General features: G+C 41.7%; 1 protein-coding gene across 1 annotated transcript; it reads left to right on the top strand.

Moving 5' to 3' along the window:
* The first annotated feature begins 3,479 nt into the window (after window positions 1-3,479).
* On the top strand, window positions 3,480-7,628 carry LOC121940772 (H-2 class II histocompatibility antigen, E-S beta chain). Its single transcript, XM_088073663.1, has 6 exons — window positions 3,480-3,627; window positions 4,193-4,465; window positions 5,420-5,633; window positions 6,208-6,275; window positions 6,412-6,525; window positions 6,635-7,628. The coding sequence occupies exons 1-6, from the start codon at window positions 3,573-3,575 to the stop codon at window positions 6,658-6,660; spliced, it is 750 nt and encodes a 249-aa protein (XP_087929789.1). The 5' UTR covers window positions 3,480-3,572; the 3' UTR covers window positions 6,661-7,628.
* Window positions 7,629-12,848: the final 5,220 nt, after the last annotated feature.

Genomic DNA, 12,848 nt, shown 5'->3' with positions numbered 1-12,848 from the left:
CTCAGACACTGAATTCAATTTTTTCAATACATCTGACAATAAACTATTCTAAGTATTTCAATAAAAAATATAAATATATTCACATACTCCTGAGCAAATATTTATACACAGCAACATACCTGCGTCCATATAAATCCATGTTAACACCTGGTGCTTGTTGAAGCTCCGCCTCCTCGTCTTCAGGACTTTATCTGCACAGTCAGACTGTTGATGGTGTCACAACCTGAAATGCATTTTTATCACAGTAGTATGAACACTAATATTAACTAATATTCTCTGGCTCTGACCCCCCCCCCCTTCATAAAATACTCTGAACGTTTCCGTTCGTTTGTGCAGTTTCACAAGATCAAATCGTTTTCATATTTTTGGCGTTCAGAGTAATTCATTAGGATGTTCACCAAATCAGACATTGTGCAGTAATTTCATGGCTCGTTTTGTAGTACATAAAGCGGTTGTTGTGTACTTTTGTATGTGTTTCCTCACATCTGCACAGTAATTTAAGACGAACATAAACCAGTGAACAGCTGAGGGATCAGTGATTTTTGATCCAGGACTGAAATGTTTCTTTACAGTTTATCCTGCACGTGTTTTATTGGAGGTTCAAACTTAGAAATGTACTTTAAAATACTCTAAATATTTAATAGCAGCAGTCTGAACCCTGACTTGTTGATTTTTGACAATAATGATGATGATAATAATTATAATTAAAATTATCATAATGATAATGATGATAATGATTATTTTATTATTGTTATTGTTATTGTTATTATAATTATAATAATAATAATTATAATTATAATACAGCAATGAAGCTTTACAAACAAAATCAAAAACGGGGGGGGGGGACACACTAAAAGGACACACTTGACCTCACATCACACATTGGTTGCTGACTGCAGGAAAGTCCACCAGCTCTGGTCAATAATGTCCTTAATGTCCGAGTTTGAAGTACAAACCAGTGACCTCTGACAGTCTGGCACAGGTCGTGGTCCTAACAGGTTTCAGCTGCATCACGACAGGTCTGGTGGATCCACATAGAGGCAGGAAGCTTGAGACTAATAGCAGAGGGATCGATAACCTTTTCGACAACGAGAGAAGCGAGGAGACAGTTACAGAGCAGCTCAGTCTTATTCCAGACTGTGGCAAAGGTGAGCTGGATGGACAGGACAAGGGAAGTGTGAGGACACGATGGACAAAGGGAGCACCGGATGGTAGCATCGGAGGAGGATACGCAACAGAGGACGGCACTTATTAAGTATCATTTATTAACCTGAACGTGTAAAACAAACATCATTTAGTTTCCAAATCATCATCCAAACCTGTACATACTTTGTTTTTGTTTTTTTAATTGTCCCATTATTGTTTACCCCCCCAATTTTTCCAGGAGAGAAAGTGCAAACACATGATCACAATAACAGGGATGCAGAGATGATTCATGTAAAGGTGACATCATATACATGATGCCGTTTGTTCTATAGATCTATCTATCTATCTATCTATCTATATAGATAGATAGATAGATAGTATTTTGAACTTTGTGCAGGATTTGGGTTCATTCAAGTAGCTTTTACAGTCAAACATATATATTACAAATGCTCTGTTTATTATTGCTCAGCAGCAGTGGCAGACGCTCACTCTCTGCTCTTAGTCTGATGAACTTTTCAGTTTGCTCTTCGCTCCCTAAAGCAAAATAAAACGTAAAGAACCTTTTTTCAACTGAAAACTAACCGATTAAAGTCTTAAAAGCTAACCTCCCGTTCATTAGTAAGATACCTAAAACAACAGTTTCAGTGCAAATAAACTCCTCAAACTCAGAACATCTGTCAGCACTGAAACTACAGAAATAATCAGCCTCAGACTAAATTATGACGAGAAAGTCTCCGTTCTCGTCCTCTTGACCAGAGGTCAGATCTTCACTTTCAGCAGAGAAAAAGGAAAAAATCTGACCAAGTTCCCATTGAAGGTGAAGCGTCAGGCTGAGTCTAATTAGGCTCATTAACGTTACAGTGAGTGCAGGTCTGAGGGCGGCTGGTGATCAGCTGATGCTGTGACTCTGCGTTTCCGTGAAATACTGCAGGTTCAGTAACGGAGCCGATGATGCTGTTAGCTTTATTCAGAGTTCAGAGGGCCGTCAGCGCCGTCTGCTCAGGATCAGCCTGCACGTTTCCTGCATCAGCTGACGGATGTTTGCAGGTTTTTAGGACTCTGTCCTCGAACAGATGCTGTGATATTTTCACGTGTGATTCTTTCATGTATTTTGTGTCCGTGGACACTTTGATCCTCTGAGCTGCTGCAGGATTTTAGAGTTAATTTATTTCAAAAGTTCATTTTCTCTTTTCTGCTGCAGCTCTGAAATTTGCTCTGTTCCCCTCATCCTCTGCCCGATACTGCAGAACTGTTTCTATCTGACATTTTAGTCAAAACTGAAAATATTCTTCATATATGACATTTTATTAACATCATGTGAGGTGTTTTTTGAGGTAAATGCATATTTGACTTTTTATTTAGAAAACAAGGTTCTTCTTTTTTGCTGCTTTGAATATAAAACTTTGAAGCTCAATAATTCAACATTACTCAGACCGCAGAGAGGAGCTGATGGTTGTAAAGTGACGTTATCTCACTGCAGATCAGCATAATGCTGAACGAGCAGCACGTGTAGTGAAAACAGTCAAATCCGTCCACGTACGGCTAAATTCCTGATCCTCGTCCGACTCTTTCAGCCGGTGCTGTTGTGGTTCAAAACTATAAAACACACTGACTAAATATCTGAGAAGCAGCTCACCGTGAACCATGAAAGGAGAGCTCAAAATGTACCGGCTGACTCCAGCTTTAATTAGCTCAGAGTCTCTAAAACTCTTTATTTTAACACTTCACACTTCTGAAATGATTTAAAAGTGTCTCACTGATTTGATGACTGATGGTTTTATTCATTTGTTCCTGTAGGATTTATGTTTCTGTTAATGTTGAGCTGTGTGCTGTATTTTAACCTCATTTATTGTTTTTAAAATGTCTTTAATGTGCTTTTATTCTGATTTCCTCGTTGGCCTGTTTTATCTCGTTTTGTTTCCACGTGAAGACTCTGTGTGTTTGATGCTCTTATTGTGAAAGGTGCTGTATGAATAAAGTTTCTTATCTTTAAAACTGTTGTTTGTCTGCTGTGTTTCTATCAGTTTCCTTCAGGTTACACCTCTCTTCTGTGTATGTCTGTATTATTTTTATTGATTAAAGTGTTCACTGATCAAAAATATGAATAAAAAACACTGATGCACGAGGAGCTTTACGGTGCTTTCAGAGTTGGTCACATGATCGAAAATGTGAAACTAAAACTTTACAGATCTGAGCAAAACATAAAGATTATCGACAACAATAACTGTGGATCTGTGTTCACCCTGACAGTGTCCTCTCTGTCCCGTGTCCCCCGTGTCCCCCGTGTCTCCTGTCCTCAGTCTGTGACTCCAGTCAGAGTAGTCTGCCTGGTAACTGGTGATGCTGGTGACGTGGTCTCTTCAAACTGGTTTTTAGAGCAGCTCTCACAGAGACCGAGTCAGTGTTTGTCAGCTCACCAGAGGAACATGGCTTCATCCTTTCTCAGCTTCACCCTCCTCTTCATCAGCCTCTACACCGCAGGTACGACCCACACACTCATCAATACTCTGATCAATACACTCATCAATACTCTGATCAATACACTCATCAATACTCTGATCAACACACTCATCAATACTCTGATCAACACACTCATCAATACTCTGATCAACACACTCATCAATACTCTGATCAATACACTCATCAATACACTCATCAATACACTGCTCACTCATCAATACACTCATCACTGATCAATACACTCATCAATACTCTGATCAATACACTCATCACTCATCAATACACTCATCACTCATCAATACACTCATCAATACTCTGATCAACACACTCATCAATACTCTGATCAATACACTCATCACTGATCAATACACTCATCAATACTCTGATCAACACACTCATCACTGATCAATACACTCATCACTCATCAATACACTCATCAATACTCTGATCAACACACTCATCAATACTCTGATCAATACTGTGATCAGTACACTGATCACTGCTCAATACACTGATCAGTGATCAATAGTGTTCCTGTAGTTTAAACTGTATTTTCTCACAGAGTTGATCTGTTTTTCTTCTTCAGATGGATTTCTGAACTACGCGGTGGGTCGTTGTGACTTTAACGGCACTGAATCAAAGGACATCGAGTTAATCGTCTCTTGGTATTACAACAAGGAGGAGTACACCAGGTTCAGCAGCAGTGTGGGGAAGTTTGTCGGATACACTGAGTTCGGTGTGAAACAGGCTGAGAACTGGAACAACGATCCTTCAATTCTGGCTCGGGCGAGAGCAGAGAAGGAGAGGTACTGCCTGAACAACGTCGGGAATGACTACAATCATGCTGTGACTAAATCAGGTGAGTTACTGTTTCTGTAACATCGACATCAACACATTATTGATTAACTCATCAACACATTATTGATTAATGAATCATCACATTATTGATTAATGAATCAATAATGTGAATATTAATACTGCGTCACTCAGCATCAGCTGTATTGATCCGCCTGACTGACTGTTTAAACTGCTGATATGAAGTTTCATATAAAATATGTTTGTGTTCTTCATGAACTTATTGATCTTGTTTGACTCGTCCTGTCTGATGGAAACGTTTTAAATGTGTATCACTGTTATCACACAGAAAGTTTATTTTTATAATTTTACAAAGTATGACCTTAAACACGGAGGTGTCACCCCCTGGTGGTAAAACTCTTAATAACACTTATTTATAACCTGATGATGTTTCTCCATCAGATTCTCGTTTTTGTCCGTAAAGTTCTCGTTAGTTATTTAATGTGAATTATTTTATTTCTGTAGCACAAGTCAAACATCAGAACGTGACTCCACATGTAAAAATGTAAAAAAGTAGAAACAAAAGTAAGTTTTTAGGGAAAATAAGAACCAAGCTGCTCTGTCCTCACAGCGTCACATGAAAATATGATATTTCAGAGAAATAACTGAACTTTGATTGTGTACAAGACATAAATATAAAAACACAGTAAACGTAGTTAAATGTAGTCTGTGATGGTAAAAACATTTTTCTAATCTTTGTCTCAGCGATTCATTCACTTCTATCAAGAAAACTAAGTGAAATAAGTATTTTTTTAAGTACTGTATGACTGTAGTTGTACACAGATGGTGAAAAACTGTATTATATTATATATTATTACATAAGACTGGATCACCTGATACTGACACTACTGCAGCTGCTACTACTGATACTACTGCTAGTTTAAAACTGCCAGTACTAATACATGATACTAAATGATACAAATATCAGTAACAACCGTCGTCCTGATGTCTCCTCCAGCTGAGCCGTACGTCCGGCTGCGCTCTGTGACGCCTCCTGGTGGGAAACACTCGGCCATGTTGGTCTGCAGCGTCTACGACTTCTACCCCAAACAGATCCGAGTGAGCTGGACCAGAGACGGACAGGAAGTCACCTCCGATGTCACTTCCACCGAAGAGCTGGCAGACGGAGACTGGTACTACCAGGTCCACTCTCACCTGGAGTACACGCCCAGGTCAGTACTCATACAGGTCCAGCTCAGTGCTCATACAGGTCCAGCTCAGTGCTCATACAGGTCCAGGTCAGTACTCATACAGGTCCAGCTCAGTGCTCATACAGGTCCAGGTCAGTACTCATACAGGTCCAGGTCAGTGCTCATACAGGTCCAGGTCAGTGCTCATACAGGTCCAGGTCAGTACTCATACAGGTCCAGGTCAGTGCTCATACAGGTCCAGGTCAGTACTCATACAGGTCCAGGTCAGTGCTCATACAGGTCCAGGTCAGTACACATACAGGTCCAGGTCAGTACTCATACAGGTCCAGGTCAGTGCTCATACAGGTCCAGGTCAGTACTCATACAGGTCCAGGTCAGTACACATACAGGTCCAGCTCAGTGCTCATACAGGTCCAGGTCAGTACTCATACAGGTCCAGCTCAGTGCTCATACAGGTCCAGGTCAGTACACATACAGGTCCAGGTCCACATAGCTACAGGTCCAGGTTCAGGTCCAGTCTGGTCCCCCTCCAGGTTCAGGTCCAGTTTTGTCAGAGGTTGCAGCAGAATCTCTGATGTGTGTTTTGGGTCTGCAGGTCTGGAGAGAAGATCTCCTGTGTGGTCGAACACGCCAGCCTGAAGAAACCTCTGGTTACTGACTGGGGTAAACACCTGAACACCTGCTCACCTGAACACCTGTACACCTGTACACCTCTACATGTGTCTATCTGTCCACCCGTCTGTCTGCTCATCTGTCTGTCTGCTCACCTGTCTGTCTGTCCACCTGTCTCTGTCCTCAGACCCGTCCATGCCTGAGTCTGAGAGGAACAAGATCGCCATCGGGGCGTCAGGACTGATCCTGGGTCTGGTCTTGTCTCTGGCTGGATTCATCTACTACAAGAGGAAGGCCCGAGGTCAGAACCCTGCACAGTCTGAAACCAGTTCACAACGGTCTGGACCAGTTTCAGAGACCTGGTCACTGTATCTGTTGTTGACCCTGTCCTTGTCTCTCCTTTAATCCAGGAAGGATTCTGGTTCCCAGTAACTGATCCTGGACCTGAAGCTGTTTGTCAGACGGAATAAAAATCAGCTGCTGCTTCAACCTGCTTCATGACTGTCAACGCTGCAACACCTGATCCTCCGAGGGCACAGAGCTGGACTCACCTGATCCAGGACCCAGGGAGTCACAGTCCTGGACCAGGTTTAGTCTGGACTCTGGTTCAGAGCTGGACTCACCTGATCCAGGACTAAGGGGGTTACTCTGACAGTCCTGGACCAGGTGTAGTCTGGACTCTGGTTCAGAGCTGGACTCACCTGATCCAGGACCTAGGGAGTCACAGTCCTGGATCAGGTTTAGTCTAGACTCTGGTACAGAGCTGGACTCATCTGATCCAGGACTGAGGGGGTTACTCTGACAGTCCTGGACCAGGTGTAGTCTGGACTCTGGTACAGAGCTGGACTCACCTGATCCAGGACCCATGGAGTCACAGTCCTGGATCAGGTTTAGTCTAGACTCTGGTACTGAGCTGGACTCACCTGATCCAGGACTTAGGGGGTTACTCTGACAGTCCTGGACCAGGTGTGGTCTGGACTCTGGTTCAGAGCTGGACTCACCTGATCCAGGACTGAGGGGGTTACTCTGACAGTCCTGGACCAGGTGTGGTCTGGACTCTGGTTCAGAGCTGGACTCACCTGATCCAAGACTTAGGGGGTTACTCTGACAGTCCTGGACCAGGTGTGGTCTGGACTCTGGTTCAGAGCTGGACTCACCTGATCCAGGACTGAGGGGGTTACTCTGACAGTCCTGGACCAGGTGTGGTCTGGACTCTGGTTCCTCTGTCTGGCTCAGGTCTGTATTTCACAGCCTGAACTGTCTCAATATTTCTGTTTGTAATCAAATATAATCCAGATATTTTCCTGATTTCGGGGCTTGCAGGTTGTGTGATTGTTGGATTTATATATTTTACTGGAGTGAAACATTTTCAGACACAATAAACCATCAGAAAACTCTCTGAAACACTGTGGATTTATTTCAAATGTTGATAAAGTGGAAGTTTCTCATCTATGAGGTCTAACTTTACTCAGATACTCTCCAACAGATCTTACTGCGGCTGCACAACAAATAAAATATAATCACGGGTAAGATTTGGCTCCTCGCACTTAAATAAAAGCGATTTACTGTGATACTGACTTTTAAAATGCTCGTAAAATAACTCAGCTGTTCATCGGACCAAGTGTTTCCTAAACTGACGGCAGATCCACTGCAGCCGCAGGAAACTGTCCCGACGGCTGCAGAAATACAAATAAATCCCAATCAGAACGTGAGATTTGTGTCGGCCCGACAGCGCAGCACAAATAACGTGTTCAACTCCCAAAAAATCACCCAAATCTAAAAATATAACAATAATAATCATCATTTTTCTATAATAAATAACATAATAATAACGGATCCACCCAGTCCCCAAAGACAGAACCGAAGATCCAAAGATCAATAACCAGCATTATTCTGGCCTCATACTGGGAATAACTGTTCTCAGTAAGTTTGTGTTTTAGATATAAATGTTATTTATATTTTCCTTCTTGGTGATTCATAAAATTATTGAGTTCAGGTGAAGAAGAACTTAAATTTAAGTCTTATTTTGATGCAAAGATTTGTAGATTAGATTAGACGGTGTACGAGCTGAGTGTAAAAGCCGTGCTGATTTGATTTTATTTTGGATTAAAGTTTTTTATTAAAACCTCATCATCGAATATTTTTGAAGTTTCGAATATTTCGGACTCACTGTTAATACTTTTAACGAGGTATCTGAGAAACCTCGTTATTGAACAGGATGAGGCTGATTCTTCGTCTTATTTATCAGTTATTGTGTATAATTAGTTATTTCACTGTAATGTAAGTTAACGATACTTTAATTATAGCTGCAATCATTTTTATTGATTTGTGATTTCTGGAGAAACTAAGCTGATCTTTGAGGTTATATTTAATTTCAACATATAAACAGAGATTACAGCTGACTTTTTCTCCTCATTAGGAAAAATAAATCACTTTATTATCACCACTGTGGACAGAAAATTACGCACTTTAATAAAGCACGAAACGCAGCAGTGTTTTCAGATATCAGCCTTATTGATCGTTTATCGATCGTCTTCAGTCGTGTTGGAGGGGAGTTCAGGTCGTCACTGCCGTGTCTGTGCTGATGGACGTGCACTAATGACGGTCCTCTTAATTAAAGCAGCTCTAATGAAGCAGACAGGGACACATTCAGAGACGCTGACTGACAGAGACATGGAGACATTTCAGAGCCAACGCTGACATCTAGAGGCTGAACTCTGGACCTGCAGGAGGCTCCGATCACACCTGAAAGACCTCTGAGCGTCAGGCCAGACCAGCTGTCCACTGATGAGTGTCACCTGACACCCCGATCACGCAGACTCACTTCACCAAGTACGTTACGTTTTTATAAACGTCCAGCAGACGTCTTCACGCCTGAAACACCTCAATGTCTGTCAGACGGACTTTGATGAGACGAGCTTCATCACTCACGTCCTCCTCGTTAACGTTAACTACTTTTCATTCAGCGCCACCATCAGGTCAACGAGTCCACGGAGGATGGACCTGCACTTATACAGCACCTCTGACCACTGAACCAGCTTTCACAGGTCACATTCACGCAGCATGTCACATTCACACAGCATGTCACATTCACACATAACACAGCAGGTCACATTCACGCAGCATGTCACATTCACACATTCACACAGACAGAGGACAAGACAAAAAAGGGACAAGAAGACAGAGGGACGCGGCCTGCGTCTCACTCTGGTGATGTCCAATCATTCAGCCTTTCAAAGCCTCGGGACAGACACAAACTCTGCACATAAAGGATGAGGACAACAGGTGACTGCTGCTTCATCAGACGTCCGTCTCCTCACTGATACCACAACCAGTTTGTCTCAGCCGACCCTGAACGCCTCACACCGCTTCATTTAACCCTTCAGGTCCGTTTGGTGGTTTTACTCACTCGTTTTAATTTTTATAATTAAAAAAGCTACATTTAAGCTACATTTCAGTGATTTAATGTATAAAATAATATCAATGTTAACTGTTTTTAACAATTTAAAATTCAGCTATTTTTGAGCTATATTTTAGTGGTTCTGTGTGTAAAATAATATTAAAGTAAACTTGTGTCCATGCAGAGTGACCTACTTTAGTTAGAGGCTTTATTTGTGTTGTTACTATTTTAGCACAAACCCTGAAAACTACTCAAAGTTATTTTAATCTGTATTTATCGGTTTTATGTGTAATATAATATTAACGTTAACTATGGTCTGTGAGTGACTTAAAGTAAATATTATAGATTTAAAATGTAAGATAACATAAATAAACTGTAAACTGCTGTAAACCTTTTGTCTAAACGCTTCTTTCCAACATCACCTGAACGCAGCAGCTCACCTGAGGACCGCCCGGTTTGAAAAGAGGCGGGAAGCTGTGAGCGGCCTCACGAGGACAAAACAGCGTCTGAGCCGGGAGGACACACGGGAGGACACACGGGAGGACACACGGGAGGAGACACAGGAGGACACACGGGAGGACACACAGGAGGACACACGGGAGGACACACGGGAGGAGACACGGGAGGACACACGGGAGGACACACAGGAGGACACACGGGAGGACACACGGGAGGACACACAGGAGGAGACACAGGAGGAGACACACACACAGGAGAAGACACAAGAGGACACACAGGAGGAGACACACGAGGAGGTGTCCTGTCTCCGCTGGGTGGAGGACTGTCCCGGTCCTCTCTGTCTGAAGGGGACAAAATGTCTCGGTCAAACTGCGGTGTTATTCATTAGCTTCTGTTAGCCTACATGCTAACAGTGTCAGACTGCTGACTCATGCTAACAGCGTCAGACTGCTGACTCATGCTAACGGCGCTAGCGGCTAACGGCGGTTAGCGTCGCTGCGTGCACAGACTGTGAGGATGTGGGACATTAGAAGAACACACGCAGGTACCGTGTGTTTGTATTTACCTGCTGTAGAGCTCCGTGAGTCTGACCGGCGGCCCGGTGACCCGGTATTTACCGGAGAAACCGACATTTTCTCTTCGTTATCACGGCTAATGGACCGGCGGCTTCACCCCGCCCCTCCGCCCTCACAACGGCAGCTGATTGGATGAGAGGTAAGAGCCAACCAATAGAATTAAAGAACGGTTAAGATGGACAGCCTGATGTTTGTTACATATTAATATACAACAGAAACAGTAAATTAACTCTGATGACAAATAAAAATACTAATAACGTGTAATAATTACAAAAAACAACAAGGGAGCAAAATCAGCAAAAAATTACATAAAATCATAGTTATTGATTTAACCTGCTATATATGTGAAAATACTACTACTAATAATAATATTAACAACAACAACAGCAATAATAAATGTGAAGCCAACATGATGTTACAAATGTTACACTGAGAATTTAGTTTCTTTTTTAAAGCGAAAAAATGGCATTTTAAAGTGTTTATTTAAGGCTATGGGGACAAATGTATATTGAAATACTTATAATAATAAAAATAATAATAAATGAATACATAAATCAAAATGATGTAAATTCTATAAATCATTTAACCTGCCAAATGTGTGGAATAATATATGTCTCTGTTTTTTAAATAGTGAAATAAGCTATTCAGTCGTATTTTCCTTCTTTCAACCTTATTAAAAGCCAACATGTTTTAAATTTCAGACTGAGATTTTTGTTCATAATATCAAGAAAAAAATGTCAAATATTTTTACAATATATTTATGTCCAGCAGAAACAGTTATTTAACACTGTGAAAACAAATACTATATGAGCTATTTAAAAACAAAACTGAATATTAATAATAATGTCAAATATTAATAAGTTTAACCTGCCATGTGAAAAAAAATTGACATTGTATCATTTATGATTGTTTATTGCAGGGGTGCTCAATACGTTGATCGCGATCTACCAGTCGATCGCAAAGGTAGTATTGGTAGATCGCATGACATTAAAAAAATAGACGTATATAGACGTCTATTTTTTTTGCAATAGGCCAGACTCTAGTCTATAATCCATCCCGTCACTTGATTGACATACAGGGCAGCCAGTCAGATGACAACTGAAGTGCAGCAAAACTAACAAGCTAGTCAGCGAGTTACCTCCAATTTTAAGCCCTCGCTTTTTTCTTTTATACTAAAGAAAGCCTATGACCATCAAAAATGAGTGGGGTTGCTGGACCAAGTAAGAAGACAAAAACGTATCACTTTCATACGGAATGGGAGGTGGACTTTTTTTTCACAATGTCATTTTCTAAGTGCGTTTGCCTCATCTGCCAGTCTACCATCGCAATACCAAAGAAGGGAAATGTGGAGCGGCATTTTCGGACTGTTCATGGAAAATACGACACCGACTTCCCGTCAAAAATCGAGCTGAGAAAGAGAAAGATGAATGAACTAAAATCCCAGCTGTCCGGACAGCAGTCATTTTTCACACAACATACTTCAAAAGCGAAAGCCGCCACCGAAGCATCGTTCCGGGTGAGTCACATCATCGTTAATAACAAGAAGTCCTTCCAAGACGGAGAGATGGTAAAAGAGGCATTGGTTGAAGCAGCTGACTCATTGTTCAGAGTCTTTAAAAATAAGGCAGAAATATTATCTTCAGTCAAAGCTCTGCAGCTGTCAGGAAGTACAGTTACACGGCGCTGTGAAGCCATGGCTGAGGATGTAACCCAGCAAATGTGGAAGGACATCGGAGATTGTGAGTGTTTCTCACTGCAGTTGGACGAATCTACTGACGTGAGTGACACAGCCCAGATGTGCATTTTCATTCGTATGGTGTTTAGTGATATCACTGCAAAAGAGGAGCTACTAACAGTACTTCCCATGAAAGAACACACGCGAGGAGAGGACATATTTCAGTCGTTTAAAAACTTTATTGAGAAAACTCAGCTCCCAGTATACAAATTGGTGTCTATCACCACGGATAGAGCACCTGCAATGGTTGGCCACGTGAATGGATTTATTGCCAAGTGCAAGCAGGACGATGCTTTCCCAGACTTCTTGAATTACCATTGCATAATCCACCAACAAGCGTTATGTGCTAACATGCTCAACATGAAAGAGATCATGGATGTGGCAACGAAGATCGCCTGTTCTATTCGAGCCAGATCTCCGCCAGAAGACGGTTATTCTGTGCACATCTGGAGAAG

This window comes from Plectropomus leopardus, chromosome 23 (genome assembly GCF_026936395.1).
Source record: "Plectropomus leopardus strain MGB_pleo_1.0 chromosome 23, ASM2693639v1, whole genome shotgun sequence".
In the NCBI taxonomy this organism is placed as follows: Eukaryota; Metazoa; Chordata; class Actinopteri; order Perciformes; family Serranidae; genus Plectropomus; species Plectropomus leopardus.
Note: the sequence above shows the minus strand (reverse complement) of the source record. Positions and strands in the feature narration are given on the sequence as shown.

Bases quoted from the DNA above. Each gene is read 5' to 3' on its own strand.
- LOC121940772 (XM_088073663.1), top strand. From the start codon at position 3,573: ATGGCTTCATCCTTTCTCAGCTTCACCCTCCTCTTCATCAGCCTCTAC. The intron at 6,276-6,411 runs GTAAACACCTGA...CTCTGTCCTCAG, and splicing joins ACCTCTGGTTACTGACTGGG to ACCCGTCCATGCCTGAGTCT. The intron at 6,526-6,634 runs GTCAGAACCCTG...CCTTTAATCCAG, and splicing joins CTACAAGAGGAAGGCCCGAG to GAAGGATTCTGGTTCCCAGT.